Source organism: Odocoileus virginianus, chromosome 8 (assembly GCF_023699985.2).
Source record: "Odocoileus virginianus isolate 20LAN1187 ecotype Illinois chromosome 8, Ovbor_1.2, whole genome shotgun sequence".
NCBI classification, from domain to species: domain Eukaryota; kingdom Metazoa; phylum Chordata; class Mammalia; order Artiodactyla; family Cervidae; genus Odocoileus; species Odocoileus virginianus.
Genome location: NC_069681.1, coordinates 20,190,502 through 20,214,339, shown reverse-complemented (window position 1 = coordinate 20,214,339; position 23,838 = coordinate 20,190,502). Strand labels below are relative to the sequence as shown.

Sequence of the window (23,838 nt, the reverse complement as noted above, 5' to 3'; positions counted from 1 at the left end):
CAAGGGAGTGGACGAGTTTTCCGCGTGGCGTCCTGGGTCCCGGCCCCCTCGTGGGCGGAGCCGTGGGGGGAGTGGGGCATGGGGAGGGCGTGGCCTGTGATGGACAGTCAGTGCACCCGCCCTCGGCCCCCTCCCCCACCGAAGCCCCCGCTCCGGCGCCCCGGCCCCTATTCTAGAGCCCCGCCGCCGGTCGGAAACCAATGGGAGGCTCTTGCGCGTCTGGGATCGATTTTCCAGGTGCGGAGTTCACAACCGCAGCAGCTGCAGCGTTTCAGAGCCGCGGCGCCCTGGAGTCAGGCGCGGAGCCCCAGAGGGAGCTGCGCGGAACGGACCCAACGGTGACCCCCGCCACGCCGCACCTTCCTGGCCGGCAGTGGGCGAGCCTGGGGATCTGCATCTCCGGCCCGGGTCTGCGCTGTTCGACCTCGCTCCTTTTCTCCCTTGGCACACCCCCAAGGCTGAAGACAGACCGAGGCCAGAGCGCACCGGTCCAGGAGGTAGCGGAGATCCGTGAGGGGGGACGGGCCCGCCCTGCCTGGGTTCAACTCGGCCGAGGACACTCGAGCACCGACAGGCCCGTCTCCGGGTGTGGGCGAGGGTCTATGGGTGTGGGTGAGGGTCTCCGGGTGTGGGTGAGGGTCTCCGGCCCACCCTCCCCTCAAGCTCTCTTCCCTGCGCCCCCCAGGGCCAGGGGCGGAGTGGCGCGCAAGTTTGAATTAGCCGGTGGGGGTCGAGCTGCAGATTCCTCCTCTGAAATGCGGGTGCCGGATTGGGTTAGAACCGAACCACGAGGATGCCACCCACGGCGCGCTCCTACTCTCCCTGCGTTTTAACACCGCGCTTCTCGTCCCCTGACCAGGTGACCTTGGGCTCCGAGCTGAATCACAGAAGAAATTAGTTCCTCCGCGAGATGAAGCCAGAGGAGGAGAGACTGATTACAGATCGCGAAAAGGCCAGTCGGAGAGTGAGTTACCTTCCCGGGGTGCTGTGTGCGCACACCTGCCTGGAGGACCTTCTGCGCTCACCTAACATCCTTGCTGCGCTCGGCGCGTGGTGTGCGCGGGGGAGACTCCTCGGCGCGTGGTTTGTTAGAGAACACCCTTTAGAAAGGGCGTGCTAATAACTGGTTTTCAGTAACAGTTTAAAACCCAACACTTTTCTGTTCGTCGGATGTTGAGGAGTTTGATGCTGGAGAGGTAAAGTGAGAGTTGAGTTGTTTTGTAAGATCCCTGATTGCCCAGTTCGACAGCTAATTTTAGCTAATTTTAGCTGTCCTGAAAAGTTCGTCAAGAATTGGTGCATCGACCCCTTCATGGTCTATCCAGGTCCCGTGGTGGTGTTTTTTTGTTGTTGTTGTTTGTTTTTGAAGAACTATTTTGAATTCATTTAAATTATACAAGTAATTTAGTGGTCTCTTAAAAACAGGACACAAATATTTAGCAAGAAAAGCAAATCTATTTTCCAGTGTTTTTCTGCTCATGTTCATAGGTCTTCATTCATTCAGCAAATACTTACTGAAAACTTAACATTTCTCAGGCACAGTTTTGGAAAAGGAAATGCAGTGGTGTTCACATACCTGTTATGTTAATGCATATCTGTATCTCCAGAGAAATCTTTAGGTTCTTGTGTATGTGGTTTTAGAATATTTGTTAGTATTAATCATCTAGTTGTGTCCAGTTCTTTTCGACCCAATGGACTGACTGTAGACTGCCAGGCTCCTCTGTCCATGGAATTCTCCAGGAGAGAATACTGGAGTAGGTGACCATTCCCTTCTCCAGGGGGTCTTCCCCACCCAGGGATCTGAACCTGGGTCTCAGACATTGCAGGTGGATTCTTCACCATCTGAGCCACCAGTGAAGGTTTTACCTAAAGGAGATCATGTAGTGTGTGTGTGTGTGTGTGTGTGTGTGTGTGTTTTACCTAAAGGAGATAATGTAGTATGTGTCTGTGTGTGTTCCAGTCTAACAGTATATTTTGGAGATTGTTTCATGTTAGTACATAAGTGTCTGTGTAACTTAGTTTCACCTCTGCACAGCATGGATGCTCCATAGTGTATTTCTTCTTTTCCCATGGGTAGACATTCTGATTGCTTCTATTTTTTCTCTCTCACAAATCATGCTGTAGTGGACATTGTTGTACGTGATTTTTCATGCTGACCTTTGAGTATTTCTCTAGGATAGATACCTGTGCTTAGTCACTTCAGTTGTGTCCAACTCTCTACAACCCTATGGACTGTAGCCCCGCCCCAGGCTGCCCTGTCCAAGAGATTCTCCAGGCAGGAATACTGAAGTGGGTTGCCATTTCCTCCTCCAGGGGATCTTCCTGACCCAGGGATTGAACTCAAGTTTCCTGCATCTCCTGCATTGCAGGCAGATTCTTTACTGCTGAGCCACCGGGGAAGCCCAGGATAGATGCCTAGGCCAGGGTTGCTGATCTGAAGAATAGACTGTGCCTTTCCTACAGATTGCTGAAATTCATTGGACAGCATTATTGGACTCCCTTTTGGGGTGAAATTCATCTAGGCTCTGGTTGTATAGAAAGGAAGGAAAAATGGATTATGGATGGGCAGAGAGAGGCTGCTCAATAGTTGGTTCTTACTGGGATGACTCTGCATTTAATGGAGGAGCAGGGAGAACACCTGTGGGGGAGGGGCAACTCATAGAGGAGACTTAAAACTCTTAGGGTGCCCTCACCGCTCTGTCCGGTAAAAAAAATCATTATCTTTCCAGACCAAGCTGAAGACCTGCCTCTTCTTGACACTCTGTAACTGTCTCTGTTCATGCCTGCCTCACCCTCTTCTGGATTCCATTGATAACGCTGTCAGCCAACATGATTGAGCTTCCTATGTGCTGAGCCCTGTGTTTGAGCACTTTCCACTCCTCTCTGTTCACGCTCATTCAGTCCTCACAAAACCTTTTGATGTAGGTATTTTCTTGTCTTCACCATTTATTTGACAGTTTTTTTCAGTACAGGCATACCTTAGAGATATTGTGCTTCAGTTCCAGACCACCACAGTAATGCAAACAGGCATTGTTTGGTTTCCCAGTACATATAAAAGCTGTGTTTACACCATGCTGTCATCTGTAAAGAAGGCTGAATGCTGAAGAATTGATGCTTTTGAACTGTGGTGTTGGAGAAGACTCTTGAGAGTCCCTTGGACTGCAAGGAGATCAAACCAGTCCATCCTAAAGAAAATCAATCCTGAATATTCTTTGGAAGAACTGATGCTGAAGCATCAGTCCTTTGGCCACCTGATGCAAAAAGCTGACTCATTGGAAAAGACCCTGATGCTGGGAAAGATTGAAGGCAGGAGGAGAAGAGGATGACAGGATGAGATGGTTGGATGGCATCACCGACTAAATGGACATGAGTTTGAGCAAGCTCTGGGAGATGGTGAGGGACAGGGAGGTCTGGCGTGCTGCCATTCATGCGTTCACAAAGAATCAGACATGACTGAGCTACTGAACAACAACAACAAAGTGTACAATAGCAGTTTGTCTAAAAAATGTACACATCCTAATTTAAAAATAACTTGATTGCTGAAAAATGCTAACCATCATCTGAGCCTTCAGTGAGTCATAAGCTTTTTGCCAGTGGAGGGTCTTGCCACTGCCAGCTAAGAATTGTCACTCGCCACATGATTCTACAAGTATGAAGCCTCTAGCCCCTGCAACTGTTGCCCTTCATCACACCCTGAAAAGAGTTCAGGGCAGAGATCAGGAATGAGGGACTCTGTGCTCTCAGAAAACTAGCAGAACGGGCCTTCAGATAGTTAGGTATTTTCAGATTTTATTGAGCCCAGTTTCTTGGATCTTCTCATACCTAGGAAAACACTAAAATCATTAGTAGAGACCTCTGCTCCATGTGACTGGCAGCAAGCAATCTTCTCGAAAGATGTGTACTTAACTGCATGTATCCCCTTTCCCTAAAATCATATGTATACCCTGACTCCCCCCCAATTTGCAGCAGTTCCTTGGAGCTACCTCATTGTAGGCCCACATGAAACTTAACTCACAACTCTCAGTCTGAGCTTTTTTTTTTGGTCAATACCTCATCGTTAATGGCTGCTGGCTGATCAGGGTGGTGTTTGCTGAAGGTCAGGGGTGGCTGTGGCAGTTTCTTAAAATAAGACAACAGTGAAGTTTGCCACACCGATCGACTCTTCCTTTTATGAATGATTTCTCTGTTTGATAGCATTTTACCCACAGGAGAACTTCTTTCAAAATTGGAGTCAGTCCTCTCAAACCTTGCCATGATTTAATCAGCTAGTTTGATAAAGTTTATGTAACATTCTAAATCCTTTTTTGTCATTTCAGCGGGTCTTCACAGCAACTATACCAGGAGTAGATTACATCTATGAACAAACCACAGTCTTTGTTCATTCATAAGCAGCAGCTCCTCTTCCATGAAAGTTTATCATAAGATTGCAGCAATTCAGTTACTTCTTCAGGCTCCCCTTTAATTCTGCTTTGCTTGCTTTTCCCTGGAAGCTCAGCTGGTAAAGAATCCACCTGCAATGCAGGAGATCCCAGTTCGATTCCTGGGTCGGGAAGATCTGCTGGAGAAGGGATAGGCTACCCACTCCAGTATTCTTGGGCTTCCCTGGTGTCTCAGCTGGTAAAGAATCTGCCTGCAGTGCGGGAGACCTGGGTTCAATCCCTGTGTTGGGAAGATTCCCTGGAGAAGGGAAAGGCTACCCACTCCAGTATTCTGGCCTGGAGAATTCCATGGCTGTATAGTCCATGGGGTCGCAAAGAGTCAGACACTATTGAATGACTTTCACTCACTCACACTTGCTTTTCTACCACATCTGCAGTTACTTCCCTCATTAAAGTCTTGAACCCCTCAAAGTCATCCTTGAGGGTTGGAATCAATTTCTTCCAAATTTCTGATAATATTGGTATGTTGACCTCTTCCCATGAGTTGTGTGTGTGTGTAGTTGCTCAGTCGTGTCTGACTGTTTGCAACCCTATGGACTGTAGCTCACCGGGCTCCTCTGCCCATGGAATTCTCCAGGCAAGAATACTGGAATGGGTTGCCATTTCCTTCTCCAAGGGATTGAACCCAGTCTCCCCACATTGTAGGCAGATTCTTTGTTGTCTAAACCACCAGGGAAACCCATGAGTCATGAATGTTCCTAAGAAGAGTAAACGAATAGTGTTATTCTGATGCTGAGAGGTGTGGCGAAGTACATGAATCAGGGGAGGGGCATTAGGATGACATGGAAGTGGAGGGCCTCTTTTAGGCAGGTGATCGGGGAGTTCTTGGAGGAGGTGGCATTTGTGTGGAGACCCAAATGATTCAGATTTGGGGGAAAGTGTTCTAGGTTGGAGAACCAGGGCGTGTCAAGCTTCTAAGTTAGGAGTGACCTGAATGTCTGAGGAGCAATAAGAAAGCCAGAGTGGCTGGAGCAGAGGGAGGTGGGAGAAGAGGTAGAACACAAGGTCAGGGTTCATCATCTTTACAGATGGGGAAACTGAGGCAGAGAGAAGTTAGGTAGCTCACTGGAAGTCCTACAGCTGGTAAGGGGCAGATGTGGGATTGAGTCCCAACTTGGCCTTTCTCGCTTTCTCAGATGTGTATTTTCTTCCAAACTTACTTGACAATTGGTCGTATACCACTTGCCTTTGATCAAACTTTTCTTTGCAATATGGTTTTGAACAGAGCTTTCCTTTGCAACTCCGTACTTCTTGAAAGTAGGTACCAGGTTAGAATCATTTAAAAACTACTCTGCATAGCACATAGTAGGTGCACCACAGTGGATCTTGAATAAAGAATTAGACCATGATCCCCTCCCCTGGTCTTCTCTTCAGAGGCCTCCCGTGGGGCAGCAGTGACCTTCCCTGAAAAGGAGGTGGCCTGTGACCTGGCCGTTGGCCTTCAGTCCGCGAACACTGGAGCACCTTCTGTTTACTTGTGGGGGCTGAGCAGAGGGATGCAGAGATGAACAGAGGTCCGCCCTGTGCTCTTGGAGCCGGCAGTCACAGGTGCTGGAGCAGAGGTGTCCTCACAGGGTAGGTCGCACAGACAAGGGTGATCGGCCTCTCCTGGGAGGGAGGGGTGCAGAAAGTGCTCTGGAGGCAGTGGTGAGGTCTTGGAGGAGGAGTGGACGTTGGCCGGACTCACAGTGGACTGGAAGGAAGGATGTTGCTGGTAGAAGACAGGACTGGAAGGATGCATTTGGGAGGCTGTGAGTGGCTTGGAAAGTGATTATGGAAGGCCCAGTTTTTCAGATCAGGAGTTCGGACTTTATGCCCAAGATAGGAGAGTTTGAGACACTCCTCAAGGGAGTGGAGCTGTTGGAACCTTGCTAGAGGCCTTGGACAATGACCAGCACCATCCAGACTGCAGGTGGCTGAAGAGCCTAAAGAAGAACTGGGAGACGGCTGTTTTGCCCCCTTTTTTATGGAGTCTACACTCCTGAGGGTCCTAATGTCAGAGGCCAGTGGTTATCCTGGCAGCCCCAACACAGCACATCTGGTACTGTTGTAACTGGGGAATACATTACAGGGGTGTGAGCATGCTGGCTTTATAAATGTGTTTTTATCTGACATGCATTCTCCTCTCCATTGCAAGCATGGGGATAGGCCAGTGACATGAGCACTGTTCACTGATAGCATAGCATAGATAGTGAGAGTCAATTCCTCGGCAGATTGATAAGAAGTCCAGGTGTCCCCAAGGAGAGAGAGGTCTGGAATTATCAAGGAGGAAGAAAGGACAAACTTTTTTTGTCCCTCTACATTCCTTAGGATTATATAACAATAATGTATCCTGCCCGAGGACAGTCTTTGGATTAAACCTTCTGGTTAATTCTGTTATCTTAAAACATAAATTATGGGAGTAGGTCTGGTCTTTACAAGGATGTATCCTGCCTGAGGACAGTCTGGATTAAACCTTCTGGCTAATTCTGTTATCTTAAAATGTAAAGTATGGGAGTAGGTCTGGTCTTTACAAGGATGTATCCTGCCTGAGGACAGTCTTTGGATTAAACCTTCTGGCCAGTTCTGTTATCTTAAAGTGTAAATTATGGGAGTAGGTCTGGTGAGGTCTTTACAACCTCCAGACATTCTTTGGATTCTTTGGAGAGTATAGAACTCCATTGCTAACACTAGCAAGGGGGTACTCTTTCTGCCCCCTTCTGATGTCTCTGTCAGAAGCTTTCTCTATCTCCTTTATACTTTAATAAAACTTTGTTACACAAAAGCTCTGAGCGATCCAGCCTCGTCTCTGGCCCCGGATTGAATTCTTCTCCTCTGGAGGCCAAGAACCCCGACATCTTTGCGTGATTCAGCAATAACCTTTCATCTTGGGGGCTTGTTCTGGATCCTTCAGGACAAGGTAAGGATGCTTGGAGCTCTAGTTCTTTGTTCTCCTAGTGAACATGTTTCCTGCTGTACTTTACTAACTCTACGGTGTGGTTGTGTTAACGAATGACGCAAGTGAGAAGCCCTGCTCTGCGGTTCCGCGGTAACCTCATATGGCTTATGGCAGAAACCTGTTGGGGGTTTATACCGACCTGCCAATGCCAAGAGGCACCCAACGTCTCCTTCGGGAACCAATTAGAAATGGGCAAAGCGTGTGGACCGAACTCTCCTCTCTCTGCCAAGCTTTTTGGTCTCTTTGACCATTTCATAACTCCTTGAAAACTAGAAGTACTAACCTAATCTATCGGATCATAGACTTTCAAGGGACTTGTGATCTGTTACTGCATACTATGACTTAGGTTCCCAAACTTGGGTTGGTAGTCAGGAAGCACCTAGCCTTGCTAGGCATGGAAAGTTTGGAAACTAGATGGAGTTCTAGCTCCAAGAGCGTCTCTGAGGTTAAAGGTTACTCAGATCGGAACTACAAGGGATATTTTTCTTCTTTGGTAACGCTCTTAGTGGATAAGAGGAGGCTCATACTGGTGTGGTGATGCCTGGAAGAAACATCTCAGTTTCACGTTTATATCGGTCTTACTGTGGTTAGGAATATACTCAGGGTCGTGCACAGGCACTCAGGTGACGAATGTTTCCCCCAGCGGTTTAGCCTGGGAGGCATTCTGGAAGGTTACTCTGATTGCACCCCGGGTGGCATCAGAGGCGAACAAGGTTTTAATGGTGAGGAGCTGGACGTCAGGCAGGGATGCCATCAGGTCTACCCCTGGTGCACCCCCACCCCGTCTCGGTGGTAGAACCAGGAGGGACAAGTAGGTCGCCTGCGTCAGTAAGGGACAGACTTAAGTCTGACCAGGGAAGGAAGGCTTTGGTGTAAAGTCTGTCTACACCCCCATCTAGAGCAGGGAGGGACGCCTCCGGTAGAAAAACGGGCGCTGGTCGCTTTTTTTCTCTGTCACAGATGGGAGCTAACAATTCCAGCCTCACTCCTTTGAACTGTATCCTGAAAAACTGGGATAGATTTGATCCCCAGGGCTTAAAGAAGACACACCTGGTCTTCCTATGTGATACTGCATGGCCGTAGTACCCACTGGAGGATGGCGAACAGTGGCCAGTTGGAGGATCTCTTAAGTATAATACTGTTTGACAATTAGACTGGTTCTGTAGAAAACAAGGGAAATGGGTAGAAGTAGCATATGTGTTGCCCTTTTTCTCTCTGCGAAATATGCCAGACTTATGTCCTAAGGGTATAGATTTGGGTGTGACTCCTTCAGTTCCCTCCTGAGCTCCTACTTTGCTAGATGAGATGGAGGACAGGAGACAAAGAGAGAAAGAAAAGCAGGTTTCTCCAATCCATCCCTGGGATCATATGCATAGAGCAGAAAGAGAGACTGAGGAACAGCCACAGACGCTGAAGCACCCACCGGGAGAAATAATCAGTCTATGAGAGTTAATAAGCCTTTTTCTTATCAAGAAATACAAAAAATCAAGGAGGATGGGAGACTATTTAGAGGACCCAGAAAAATATATTAGAGTTTTTAAAGGTGTTACTCTGCTTTATGACCTTACTTGGAAGGATGTGATGTATATCTTGGGACAAACGCTGACTCCCGACTCAAAACACTTTTTGAGTTTTGAGTTTTGGGAAAAGTGGTTGCTTATGGAGATGAATGGCTTGGTAATGAATCAGTAGGAAAGAGGGAGGACCGCCCTCCCCACTGGGAAATCAGGCCATCCCAGCTACAGAACCAGACTGGGACTACAACACAGTGAAAGGAAGATGGGATCAGAGTCATTTTGTCAGATGTATTCTTGAAGGACTCAGACAGGCAAGTGCTAAGCCTTTAAACTATGGCAAATTGGCAGACATAGAACAGGAGGAGAAGGAAGCTTCTGGTAAATTCCTAGATAGACTGAGAGGAGCCCTTCGCAGATTCACTGAGATTGATCCCGAAAGTGAAGAAGGAAAAGTGATCTTAAAGGATAGATTTCTCACTCATTTCGGCTCCAGATATCCACTATAAGCTATTAAAACAGGCGTATGGACCAAATCAGTCTTTAGATAATCTGTTACAACTGGCTCAGACAGTCTATTATGGTAGGAAATATGAGGAGAAGAAAAAAAAGACAAAGGAACAGGTGGAAGCCCTCACAATGGCTGTGAGGACCGTTCTTAAACAGCCTGAGAGAAATGCCCAGAGGGCCCCAGGTGAAAAGGGATGGGCTTGCTATTACTGTGGAAAGGAGGGGCACCTCAAGCGGGATTGCCCTCAGGCATCCAAGCCGCCCCGGCTCCATGTCCGGTCTGCAAAGGACCACACTGGGAGAGAGACTGCCCCCAGAGACGTAGGTGTCGGGTCGGACTCTCAAGGCGTTCAGGACTGAAGGTGCCCGGGGGTCCCCACACAAGCTCCCGTCCTAATTACACCTGAGGAACCCCGGGTATTGATAACCGTGGGAGGCCAATCCGTCAGTTTGCTTTTAGATACTGGGGCAACTTATTCCGTGCTTACTGAAGCCCCTGGCCCACTTTCTTCCCAATCCACTTCCATAATGGGACTGTCTGGATGAGCCAAAAGGTATTATTTCACTTGTTCTTTAAGTTTTGCAACTGGGATTCTGTGCTAGTTTCACACATGAGTTTCTGATTGTGCCAGAATCACCCTCATCCCTTTTGGGGAGGGATATACTGAGCAAGGTCCATGCCTCTGTTTTCATGAATATGGAGCCCTCCCTTTCTCTCCCTTTAGTTGAACAAAATGTGAATCCTAGAGTATGGGCTGATGGAAAATCTGTGGGTCAAGCACAAAATGCTATTCCTGTGGTTGTCAAGCTCAAAGACCCTCCCTTATTTCCACATGAGAAGTATCCACTGAAACCTGAGGTTAAAGAAGGGTTAAAACCCATCATTGAGAATTTAAAGCCGCAGGGACTATTAGTTCCCTGTAACAGTCCATGCAGCACTCCTATTTTGGGTACAAAGAAATCAAATGGTAAATGGAGATTAGTTCAAGATTTACGAATAATAAATGAGGCTGTAGTCCTTTACACCCCGTGGTGCCTAATCCTTGTACTCTATTGTCTGAAATTCCTGAATGAGCCAAATATTTCTCAGTAATTGATTTGAAAGATGCCTTCTATTCCGTGCCTTTGGCGGAGGAAAGTCAATTTCTATTTGCCTTTGAAGACCCTATGTAGCCAGCTTCTCAGTTAACCTGGACAGTTTTGCCCCAGGGATTTCGTGACAGTCCTCACTTATTTGGAAATAGTTTATCACGGGATCTACAAAACTTTATTTTTTTTTTTCTACAAAACTTTAATAGCTCTGAAGCGGTGGTGTTACAATATGTAGATGGTATTTTGCTCTGTGCTGAGACAGAGGAAGCTTGTTCACGAGCCTCAGAAGACTTCCTAAACTTTCTGGCAGGCTGCGGGTACAAGGCATCAAGAGAAAAGGCTCAGCTTTGTCAACAATCTGTTAGATATCTGGGCCTAATCATATCAGAAGTGACTAGGGCCATAGGCCGGGAGAGAATTAAACCTATACTAAACCATCCCCTACCTATGACTTAATTGAGAGGATTTTTGGGAATCTACAGGCTACTGTCCTATTTGGATTCCAGGTTATGGGGAACTTGCCCGGCCTTTATATAAACTTACAGCTGAAACCCAGCAGGTCTGAACCGACAAACTGGTTTGGTCTCCAGATACTCCAGAGGCTTTTAAGGTTCTTCAGACTGCTGTTCTGCGGCTCCCACTCTGAGCTTGCCCACAGGGTCAGAATTTAACTTGTTTGTCACTGAAAGAAAAGGTGTGGCCTTGGGAGTTTTAACACAACCCCGAGGGCCTCACCAGCAACCTATTGCTTATCTAAGCAGAGAATTAGATGTAATTGCACGTGGGTGGCCCCACTGCCTATGAGTAATTGGGGCAGCGGCGTTATTAGCACCTGAAGCTATAAAAATAATTAATGCATGAAACCTTACTGTACTGACTTCTCATGATGTGAGTGGAATCTTAAATTCTAAGGTTAATATTTGGATGACAGACAGTAAACTTCTTAAATATCAGTCATTGTTGTTAGAAGGACCAGTAACTAAGCTCAAAGTTTGTGGAAATTTAAATCCTGCCACTTTCCTTCCTGAGAAGGAAAATGAAACACCTGATCACGATTGTTCCCAATTTCTAACTCTAAACTATGCAGTAAGTCTGCAAATACCTTCAACAATCGCTTGTGATGCCTCTTCGTAAACTTCTTAAACATCTAACAACCCTAGGATGGGCTGATGTAACTATGGACATTATGTGACTTTCATTTTGATGACTATTTTGCCTTACATCTGTAACTGTATAATGGGGTTTTCTAAAAGTCTAAAAGCTTTTAAGTTACAAATGGTTGACCAAGCTCCTATGAGTGCCACAGCCTCCTCCAACTATTACTTGGGGCCCCTGGATCAGAGACCCTCAATATGAGGGTTAGGAGAATATGTTACATCTAAATGTAAGACCAGAAACTATAAAACCTCTAGAGGAGAACATAGGCAAAACACTCTCCGACATAAATCACAGCAGGATCCTCTATGACCCACCTCCCAGAATATTGGAAATAAAAGCAAAAATAAACAAATGGGAACTAATTAAATGTAAAAGCTTTTGCACAACAAAGGAAACTATAAGCAAGGTGAAAAGACAGCCTTCAGAATGGCAGAAGATAATAGCAAACGAAGCAACAAAGGATTAATCTCAAAAATATACAAGCAACTCCTCCAGCTCAATTCCAGAAAAATATATGACCCAATAAAAAAATGGGCCAAAGAACTAAACAGACATTTCTCCAAAGAAGACATACAAGATGGCTAACAAACACATGAAAAGATGCTCAACATCACTCATTATCAGAGAAATGCAAATCAAAACCACAACGAGGTACCATTACACACCAGTCAGGATGGCTGCTATCCAAAAGTCTACAAGCAATAAATGCAGGAGAGGGTGTGGAGAAAAGGGAACCCTCTTACACTGTTGGTGGGAATGCAAGCTAGTACAGCCGCTATGGAAAACAGTGTGGAGATTTCTTAAAAAACTGGAAATAGAACTGCCATATGACCCAGCAATCCCACTTCTGGGCATACACACTGAGGAAACCAGATCTGAAAGAGACACGTGCACCCCAGTGTTCATCACAGCACTGTTTATAATAGCCAGGACATGGAAGCAACCTAGATGCCCATCAGCAGATGAATAGATAAGGAAGCTATGGAATATATACACAATGGAATATTACTCAGCCATTAAAAAGAATTCATTTGAATCTGTTCTAATGAGATGGATGAAACTGGAGCCCATTATACAGAGTGAAGTAAGCCAGAAAGATAAAGACCAATACAGTATACTAACGCATATATATGGAATTTAAAAAGATGATAACGATAACCCTATATGCAAAACAGAAAAAGAGACACAGATGTACAGAACAGACTTTTGGACTCTGTGGGAGAAGGTGAGGGTGGGATGTTCTGAGAGAATAGCATTGAAACAAGTATACTATCAAGGGTGAAACAGATCACCAGCCCAGGTTGGATGCATGAGACAAGTGCTCAGGGCTGGTGCCCTGGGAAGACCCAGAGGGATGGGATGGGGAGGGAGGCGGGAGGGGGGATCGGGATGGGGAACACATGTAAATCCATGGCTGATTCATGTCAATGTATGGCAAAAACCACTACAATATTGTAAAGTAATTAGCCTCCAACTAATAAAATGGAAAAAAAAAAAAGGAGAGTATGTTGCCTCAACAGTTTAGGGACTATGCCCCTAAACAGCAGGTAGTTATGGAATGAAAATGATGCCCCTTTCCCTTGGCAACATAATCCTCCTTAAACAAAAGGGGGAAATGAGAAAGTCAATTCCTCGGCAGATTGATAAGAAGTCCAGGGGTCCCCAAGGAGAGAGAGGTCTGGAATTATCAAGGAGGAAGAAAGGACAAACTTTTTTTTTCCTCTACATTCTTTTTTTTTTTTTTTGGCTATTAAAAAAGTTTATTTAACAAAAATTTCAGTAAGAAAATGTACACAACCCAATTTTTCTGGTAGTAAATTGTGGCGAAGGGGACACATGGAAGCAGTTGATTTCTCTGGTGAACACAGCCATTGTTCATACTCGTTCCAAGGCTTCTAATATGATGATACTATTTCCTCGTATTACCACCATTCCAATATTGTTCTAGTTGCCATCTCCACACATTCATCTATCACAAGATTCATAAAGGGATCAAATCCCTGCAATATTCCTTGGACATGTCTGCCACCATTTAATTTCAATGATAAGTTCTTGTCCATAAATTTCCTCAACTTAGGAGGGTGTGCTTTGCTCATGATGTCTACTCTGTGAGCTCAAAGAAGCCTCCAAACGGAATTCGAGTGGTCCCTCACGCTCCAGCTGCAGGCCCGGGCTTCCTCTACCTTCTTTAGGATTATATAACAATAATGTATCCTGCCTGAGGACAGTCTTTGGATTAAACCTTCTGGCCAACTCTGTTATCTTAAAACATAAATTAGACATAAACATAAATTAGGTCTACAACTCGGGAGACCTGGTTTTGATCCCTGGGTCGAGAAGATCTCCTGGAGAAGGAAATGGCAACCCAGTCCAGTACTATTGCCTGGAAAATCCCATGGGTGGAGGAGCCTCGTGGGCTACAATCCATGGGGTTGCAAAGAGTTGAACACGACTGAGCGACTTCACTTTCACTTTCTAAAACATAAATTATGGTAGTAGGTCTGGTCTTTACAAAGATATATCCTGCTTGAGGACAGTTTTTGGATTAAACCTTCTGGCCAGTTCTGTTATCTTAAAATGTAAATTATGGGAGTAGGTCTGGTGAGGTCTTTACAACCTCCAGACATTCTTTGGATTCATTGGAGAGTTTGTAACTCCATTGCTAACACTAGCAAGGGGGTACTCTTTCTGCCCCCTTCTGATGTCTCTGTCAGAAGCTTTCTCTATCTCCTTTATACTTTAATAAAACTTTATTACACAAAAACTCTGAGCGATCTAGCCTCGTCTCTGGCCCCGGATTGAATTCTTCTCCTCTGGAGGCCATGAACCCCGACATCTTTGCGTGATTCAGCAACAGCCTTTCAGTAGCAAGGACATATCCGAGATCAAGTGTGTGTAGTGTTATTTCTATCTGTAGAGTTGGAATCACTGCCAAGTGGAATTCTGGAATGTTTGTGACCTTTTTTTTTTTGTAAATTAGGTTAAAAGAGAAAATCTGAGCAGATCAAAGGTTGACGAGATAAAAGTAGAGGGCAGAACAGAGAGTGAATCTTTTATTGTGATGTAACTAACTCTGCAAATAAAGAGTTTTAAAACACCAGTAATTGTGAAATCCGTGGTGCTTGAATCTTGTAGCAGCTTTGTTGAAAGCCCGGTTCCTCTGCAAACTAAAAGCCACCCCCAGCATCAGGCATTAGAAACATCTAAAATTTGTTGGGAAATTGCTATTATAAAAGTAATTTACCTCTATAACAAAAATCTGGAAAATAAAGACCAAAAGGGGCAATTTACTTCTATTCTGCCATTCTCAGGATTGTTAAAAAAAAAAAATTCAACTGAAGATCTAATTGGGGGGGAATTCCCTGGTGTTCCAGTGGTTAAGATTCTGGGCTTCTAGTACAGAGGGCCTGGGTTCCATCCCTTGTCAGGGAACTAGACCCCACATGCTGCAAACAGGAGTTCACATGCTGTAACTAAAACTCGGGTGCAGCCAAATAAATTAATTAAAAAAGATCTAATTGGCTTTATTTAATTATTCACAAATCAGTCAGTCTCCTATCTTCACAGAAAGAAAGGGGCTCCAAGGAGCTGTACAAAGTAGAGGACATATAGGCATAGGAGACAGAGCAAGTTATTCTAGCAAAGAGATCGTTGTTTCAGGCCAGGTTACCTTCCCGTTGGGGAAAGCAGGGGTCTGTCAGGCAGATTACCCAACTAGTGCTGCCCAGCTAGTTGCAGACCTGACTGGTTGAAGGTCATGATGTTCCCGGAAGAGACTAAAGGTGCAGTTAGGTTATATATTCTGTCTTGTTTGCTGATACTTCCTAAGGGGTGTGTTTCTTTTTTAACAGGATGACTGTCATAAGTCTGTTTGTAAACTTCGTTTGTTTGCTTTTGCTGCAGTAGCTGTCAGTTTTTAGAATTAAAACATACCTTCTTGCAATTCGAAGAGAACTGACATTTAACATCTTTGTCATATTTTATCCCAATCTCTTCTTCATTTTTTTCCCCTCTAAAACCAGTGGTGCCAACATTATAGATATACTTTTAAAAAACAGTTTTAAAAACTGTCTGTCAGTAGGTCTGTTGTTTTTATTACCATTATCGAGTCTCTGGCCTCTCATTCTCTGTCCGACAGACTCTTAGTTTAGTTTGAATAATTCTTTCACCGGCATGCTAGACTTTTTGTCTCTCCATCCTGTTGCTCCAGCATCAGCATACAAACTGCCCTCTCTTCTCAGAATTGCCATGGAAGTTCAGGCAACCGTGTGGCTGGTGCTTCTGACAATTTGTTTCTAATCTCGATGGTGCCTGCAAATGCCTTTGTCTTATTAGTCAACCTGAGAGTCACTCTTTCAAGCCTTCACCACCTGCAGCGAGCCTTCTGCTCAGTCTCTTGTCTTCCCTTAAATTCTCGACAAATGACCTCACTTCTTACCTGGAGAAAACTGACACCACTGCGTGTGGTTTTCTTCAACTTCTGCCTGTCTCTCTGCACCTTCTCTCCAAATTTTGTGTAGATCTCCAGTCCGTTTTCACTTGCCCATCCCTCGTCTCAGGAAGCCCACCTTCATTTCGAGATCCTCTCATCTTCCTTCCTCTCTGCTGGCTCTGGAGCCTTTATTGGTCTGATCAGGTCTTGCTTTGTCTTCTCTTCGCCTCTAGGCTTTCCTCTCTGCAGGCTTTTCTTCCTCAGCCTTATAAAGTCGTTCGTCTGCCTTCACCCTGGAGCCTCCTTGCCTCGTGTCTCCCACTGGCTGTTGTGCTCCTTCTCTCTCTCCTCTTCCTCAGCCTTCGAGGAAGAATCATCTGTACTTGCTTGTTTCCATGCCTCCACTCACTTTAACATCTTCCCTTTATTATTATTAGTTTATTGAATATAAAAGACATTGATATATAAACATACACACATACGTAGGTAGTTGTAAAGCGTAATAAGCTAGAGAACACCTGACCCGAGAACAAGAGAATTATCAGTGCCATGGCTTCTTGGCCTTGACGGAACTCAGCTCTTCCCTCCTGTCTTCTTGTGTCACCCGGAGAAATACCCACTCTAGAGGTAGCTACTATCCTCAACTTTGTGTTTGTTGTAACCCAGTTTTTTTTTGGGGGGGGGTGTTGTGTCTGTGTCTTATCACATATATGATTGCCTGAACAATATATTATTTAGTTTTTTGCTTGTTTCTGAGCTTTGTGAAAATGGTATTAAAGTGTGTTTAGTTTTCTGAGTCTAGGTTGTCTCAGTAGAACACTGTGTTTCTAAGATCCACAGCGGTGCAGTGTGCTGTTGGGAAGGTAGCATGGTTTATCCATTCTCCTTGAAAGACTTGGTGAGCTTTGTAGGTTTCTGCAGCCTGTCCACTTCTGTTGGCTCACCATGCTCCCGAAACTGTTTTTGTTTGGGCTTCCATGAATGTCAAAGGCATATCCTCTCTAATTCTTATTTTAATGGTCTCTCTGCTACATTAAAAAAAAAAAAAAGGCTTGATTGAGATATGATTCACATACCATGAAATTCCCAGGTATGTGCAAACATCTTCACAATCAATTTGGGGACATTTTCATCAGCTGAGAAAGAAATCCTGCCCACGCTAGCTATCACCCCCTCCCCGTCTTCCAACGACCCCTGTGCCTGCGCAACCTCTCCTGTACTTTCTGTCTCTATAGATTTTCCTACTGTGAACATTTTGTATAGATGGAGTCTTTGTCTTCTTGATCTTAGGGGGAAAGCTTTCAGCCTTTCACCATGAAGTAGGATGTTAGCTGTGGGTTTTTCATGCTCTTTATCAGATTGAGGAAGTTCCCTCCACCTCCTAATTTCTTGAGTGTTTTTATATAAAAAGATTTTGGATTTGGTCAGATGTTTTCTCAGTGTCTATTGAGGTGACCATGTGTCTTTTACTTTTTATTCTGTTGATATGATGTATTGTTTTTGGTCACTAAGTCGTGTCCAACCCTGCAACCCCATGGACTGTAGCCTGCCAGGCTCCTTGGTCCGTGGAACTTCCTAGGCAAGAATACTGGAGTGGGTTGCCATTTCCTGCTCCAGATGGTAGATTACATTAATTCATTTTTGAATGTTAAGCCTAACTTGGATTCCTGGGACAAATCCTACTTGGTCATGGCATGTAGCCCTTTTTTATGTGTTGCTGGATTTGGTTACTTACTATTTCGTACAGGAATTTTGTGTCCATATTCATGAGAGATACTAGATTGTTTTTCTCGTTTCTCTTGTTTTCTCATGATGTCTTTTCTGGTTTTGATATCAGGGTAATACTGGTCTCAGAATGAGTTGAGAAGTGCTCCCTTCTTACAAATGTTTGATAGAATTCAGTGTTGAAGCCGTCTGAGCTTGAGCTTTCTTTGGGGGGAAATTTTTTATTATTACTAATTGAGTATCTCATTACAGGTTGGTTCAGAGTATCTTATTTCTTGAGTCAGTTTTGGTAATTTGTGTATTCTAAGAAATTTGTCCATTTCATTTAAGGTATCTAATTTTTTGGTAAATAGTTCTTGGTGAAAAAACTGGCTTAAAACTCAGTGTTAAAAAAACTAAGACCATGGCATCTGGTCTCATCACTCCATGGCAAATAGAAGGGGAAAAAGTAGAAGCAGTGTCAGATTTTCATTTCTTGGGCTGCAAAATCACTGTGGATGGTGATTGCAGCCATGAAATTAAAAGATGTTTGCTTCTTGGAAGGAAAGCTATGACAAACCTAGACAGTGTATTGAAAAGTAGAGACAGCACTTTGCCGACAAAAGTTCATAAGTCAACGCTCTGGTTTTTCCAGTAGTCATGTACGGATGTGAGAGTTGAGCCACAAAGAAGGCTGAGCGCTGAAGAATTGATGCTTTTGAACTGTGGTGTTGGAGAAGACTCTTGAGCATCCCTTGGACAGCAAGGAGATCAAAACAGTCATTGGAAGGACTGATGCTGACGCTCCCATCCTTTGGCCACCTGATGCAAAGAACTGACTCATTGGAAAAGACCCCGATGCTGGGAAAGATTGAGGGCCAAAGGACAAGGGGACAACAGAGAGATGGTTAGATAGCATCACTGACTCAGTGGACATGAGTTTGAGCAAACTCTGGGAGATAGTGAAGGACAGAGGAGCCTCACGTGCTGCAGTCCATGGGATTGCAAAGAGTGGAACACAACTTAGTGACTGAACAACAACAAAACGTTGTTTCTTGGTGTTCCTTTATAGTCTTTATTTCTGTAAGATAAGTAATCATCATCTTTCATTTCTAATTCTAATAATTTTAGTCTTCTGTCTTTTTTTCATAGATCATTCTAGCTAAAGGTTTGTCAATTATGTTGGTCTTTTCAAAGAGTCAGCTTTTGGTTTTGACAATTTCCTCTCTTTTTCTATTCTGTCTTTTGCTATTCCACTCTAATCTTTTTTATTTTCTTTTGAGTGTGTTGAATTGTGTTCTCTAATAGATATGTTGAAGTCTTGAGTCCTGGTACCTGTGAATGTGATATTACATGGAGATAGGATCTTCTACAGATATAATCAGTTGAATTAAAATGAGGTCCTACTGCATTATGTGTGTGTGCGCTTAGTCACGCGCTTGTGTCTGACTCTGTGACTCCACAGACTGTAGCCCACCAGGCTCCCCTATCCATGGGATTCTCCAGGCAAGAATACTGCAGTGGGTTGCCATTTCCTTTTCCAGGATATCTTCCCAACCTGGGATCGAACCCACGTCTCCTGCCTTGCAGGCAGATTCTTTCCCATCTGAGCCACCAGGGAGACCCCCCTACTGCATTATGGTGGGCCCTGAGTCCAGTCACTGATGTTGGTATAAGGACACCATGTGAAGACGCAGAGAGGAGGAAGCCATGTGGTCACAGAGACAGATTGGAGTGATGCTTCCGTAAACCAGGAAGTGCTGAAGCTTGCTAGCATCCACCAGTAGGTAGGAGAGGGATGTGGAAGAGATTCTTCTTCAGAGTCCCAAAAAGGAAAATCTTGACTTCTAGCCTTAAGAGCTGTGAGAGATTAAATTTCTAATATTCAGTGTATGGTATTTTGTTACTCACAGGACACTGATACACCTCCCTTCTGCTTGCTTTAGGTTTCGTCTTTCTTTTCCAGAATCTTAGGCAGAATTTTAGATTATTGATTTGAGATCTTTCTTTCTTAATGGAGAAATTCACAGCTGTTAAGTTTTTCTCTAAGCACTGCCTTACCTGCATCCCATAAGATTTGTCTTATCGTGTGTTGTGTCTTCATTTTCATTTATCTCAAAGTATTTCCTAATCTCCTGTTGACCTCTTCATTGACCCTTTGGTTATTTCGGAGTGTCTTGTTTAATTTCCATGTACTTGTAAATGTCCCCAAATTCTTTCTGTTACTGATTTCTGATTCCATTGTTGTCAGAGATCATACTTTGTGTTATTTCTGTTATTTTAAGTGAACTGAGGTTTGTTTTATGGCCTAGCATGTGATGAAGCCTTAAGAATGTTCCATGTGTACCTGAAAAGAATGAATATTATACTATCATTGGGAGGAGGGTTCTGTAGATATGTTAGTTGTTCATTTTTTCTCTCCTGTGAGTCTGATACCATTTCAGTGTCTGTTTTTTACCTCTTACACCAAACAATTCTCGGGCACCAGTGGGCGTCCTACAATTTAACAGATTTGCGATAGTGTCTATCTGGAGAGAGCATCAGCTCCCATCGGTTACGGGCTCAGTCCTGCAAGACTGACCCCTTTGTCCTTCCACTTCAGACACCAGCCACAAGTCCAGGTTGTCACCTGTGCTTCTGTGGGTTTCATTTGCTAGGGGGGCCCACAACTCAGAAATATTTATCTACTAGATTAGCAGTGTGTTACAAAAGGATACAACTCAGGAACTGCAGGAAGACAGAGATGCATTTGGCAAATTATGTGGGAAGGGCCACAGAGCTTCTATGGTCTCTGGTCACGCAATTCTCCCCAAGTCTTCACATGGTCACCAGCCTGGAAAGTCTAGAAAATCAGTCCTCTGGGGTTGTTATGGAGGCATGAATGATTAAATCATTGGCTGTCGGTGGTTGAACTTGATCTCCAGCCACTCTATCCTCCCCACAGAGGGGAGGTGGTAGTTGGGTGGTACTACATGTTTGAACCCTGTAATCATCTCTTGGTTCCCCTGGCAACCAGCTCCTATCCTTGGGTCTTTTAGAAGTCACCTCATTAGCTGTGACAAAAGACACCTTTGTCATTTGTCTAGCACTTTGGAAATTCCAAGAGTTTTAGGACCTCTGTGATAGAAAGGGAATGGAGACCAAATACGTATGTCTTATTATAAGACGGCAGTATCACATATTTTCTGCTTGATCTTCTGCCTAGCTTTTTTTAATCCATTGTTAACAGTGGATATCGAAGTATCCAGCTGATACTGTTGAATTATCTTTACATTTCTGTCAGTTCTTGGTTCATCTGTATTTGTATTCTGTTATTAGATGCGTATGTTTATGACTTTTCTATCTTCCTGGCAGATTGACTTTTATCATTATAAAATGTCCCTTTGTTTCTGATAGTAGTCTTTGCTTTAAAGTCTATCTTGCTTGATACTGGGCTTCCCAGGTGGTGCAGTGGTAAAGAATCCACCTGCCAATGCAGGAGACACAAGAGACTCAGGTTTGATCCCTGGGTGGGGAAGATCCCCTGGAGGAGGAAATGGCAGCCCACTCCAGTATTCTTGCCTGAGAATCCCATGGACAGAGGATCCTGGCACGACTATAGCCCATGGGGTCGCAGAGAGTCAGACATGAATCAGCAGGAGCACGAGTATTAGGCAGCATCTCACCCAGCACTGGCAGGGCACTCCAAGGAGCAGACAAATAAAATGGAAGGCTCTAACAGGTGGAAGGGTGGGCAATGAAGGTATTAGCACAAAGAAGGGGAGATTATTTGGGGCTATGACATCTTTTGGGGAGCAGGGATCTTTTAACTATAAGAATATTTGCTCTAAAATGAGAAGTCTTTTTTCTTTCTAATTAGAGTATCATTCTTTTAAAATGTTGTGTTAGTTTCTGCTGTGCAACAGCGTGAATCAACCATATGTGTACATATGTGCCCTCCCCCTTGAGCCTGCTTCCTGCCCCCACGCCCACCCGCGCTGGGTCGTCACGGGGCACCGGGCTGAACTATCCAGCCGCTTGCCACTATCTATTTCACACGTGGGCGTGTATGTCTGTTGGTCCCTTTCTCCCAATTCATTCCACCCGCCCCTTCTCACCCCAACTTGGTCCACACAAACATCAGTCCTGTCACTTCTCTCCCTCTTTGTCTCTGATCCTGTGCAGGGAACCCCCTCTTTATCTTGCAGGTGACCCCACTAATTTTGATTAGGAAATTTCAGATTGACTCTTTTATAGATCACCTTTCTGAGAGGGGTTGAAACTACAAAGAAGCCTTGATTTGCAGGCGTCGGGGGCAAATGACCGCGTTGGGGAATTGTTCTTTCTAACAGTGGTGTCTGAGTTTAGACGAGTGAATGGGCGAGTGAAGGAGAGAGCCAGCTTTGCATGGGGCACCTTTTGAATGTTGACTGTCTGAAAGTTTAGCACTTGGTGTTTGGTAGCAAGCAAATAAAGTAAGTTGTTTTTAGTACTCTCTGTAATTCATTCAACAAATAGTTACTAAGAAACTTTAAAATAGACGCACTTTTTTGTGCTGGGAATACAGTGCTGAGTGAAGAAAACAGACAATGCCCGCCCTTGTGAAACTTATATGCTAACTGGGGAGACTAGTAAACAAGTCAGTAAAATATATCTTGTTATATCAGGCAGTGGTTGAGTTCTCTGGAGAAAAATAAGTAGGAAAGAGCCATAGGAAGTGGGAATGTTTGAAATTGTACCCAAGGGAACTGGGGAAGCCCCTGAGAAGGTGACCTTTGAGCAGGAACATTAGAAGGCAAGGACGTGAGTCATCTGGATCCAGGCTGTTGGGGTTGGGCTTCCCTGGTAGCTCAGCTGGTAAAGAATCCACCTGCAGTACCCTAGACCCCGGTTCAGTTCCTAGGTTGGGAAGCTCCCCTGGAGACGGGATAGGCTACTCACTCCAGTATTCTTGGGCTTCCGTGGTGGCTCAGCTGGTAAAGAATTCACCTGCAATGCGGGAGATGTGGGTTCGATCCCTGGGTCGGGAAGATCCCCTGGAGGAGGGCATGGCAACCCACTCCAGTATTCTTCCATGGAGAATCTCATGGACAGAAAAGCCTGGTGGGCCATAGTCCGTGGGGTCGCCAAGAATCGGACACGACGCACGAGTAAGCACAGCACATTTGTAAGCTGGGAGCAGCAGTCAGGGACAAAGGCCCCGAGCAGGAGCCGGCCTTGCTTTGTTCCAGGACCAGCCACATCGCAAAACTGGTCTTGGCTGAGAAGAGAGGGGTGTGAGGATAGGCTGACTGTAAGGATTTTAGGTTTCTCCCTTCTTGTAAATACGTGGAAACCCCTTGCAGGGCTTTTAGGAGAACCTCATCATGAGAATGGCAACCCACTCTGGTGTTCTTGCCTGGAGAATCCCATGGACAGGGGAGCCTGGCGGGCTACAGTGTCGCAAAGAGTTGGACATGACTTAGCGTCCTCTGATGTCCCCTTTAAGAAGATTCCTCTGGCTTTTGTTTTGCAAATAGACTTTAGGAGGTAAGAGGAGAAACCGAGAGGTCCCTACAATTATATTAATAACGCAGGTAAGATGTGCTCGTGGCCTGGACCATGTTGTCATGGTGTTGTAGCCACGTGTTCCGGGAAACAAACTCGCTCAGAAGGACAATGCAGATAGTGGAGTGCTGGGGTCCAGCCCCAGCAGGATCCAGGGGAACCCTCAGGATGAACGGCGTCGGCGAGAGAAGACAGACAGACACACACACACAGACATTGCGTAGAAGAGGTAGCTTTTTTTTTTTTATTTTTAGGATAGCTCAGTTTTTATAGAATGAATGTTACCTCCCCCTTAAGTCACCACATATTACATCAGACATTGGTTTATGCTTCCATCAATATTTTTTTCCCCATGTTTTTCCCCTAAGCATTCATCTAGAACGTTTCCGATTACAGGGTTTATAGTTAAATATCCTGTACATAATCTTCTTGCCTCAATGGCCTAACATTCTCATTCTAACAAAAACAATGTTTCATAAATCTCAGGTATAGTGTAAATTCTTTGGAGAATAAAACAATACATGG

General features: G+C 44.8%; 1 protein-coding gene and 1 pseudogene across 3 annotated transcripts in view; one reads left to right on the top strand and one right to left on the bottom strand.

Annotated features, from left to right (window-relative positions):
• The first annotated feature begins 122 nt into the window (after window positions 1–122).
• ATP7B (ATPase copper transporting beta) overlaps window positions 123–23,838 on the top strand; it is an 81,448-nt gene continuing 57,732 nt past the window's right edge. The window contains exons 1-2 of one of the 3 annotated variants that reach the window (XM_070471288.1): window positions 123–237; window positions 860–964. In XM_070471288.1, the coding sequence (XP_070327389.1) occupies window positions 911–964 (54 nt within the window). In that variant the 5' untranslated portion in view covers window positions 123–237; window positions 860–910. Of the gene's footprint in view, window positions 238–260; window positions 498–859; window positions 965–1,016; window positions 1,197–23,838 lie in introns of those variants that run through there. The other 2 variants (XM_020899074.2, XM_070471290.1) reach the window with 2 other exon arrangements.
• Window positions 13,527–13,818, bottom strand: LOC110140580 (small nuclear ribonucleoprotein G pseudogene; annotated as a pseudogene).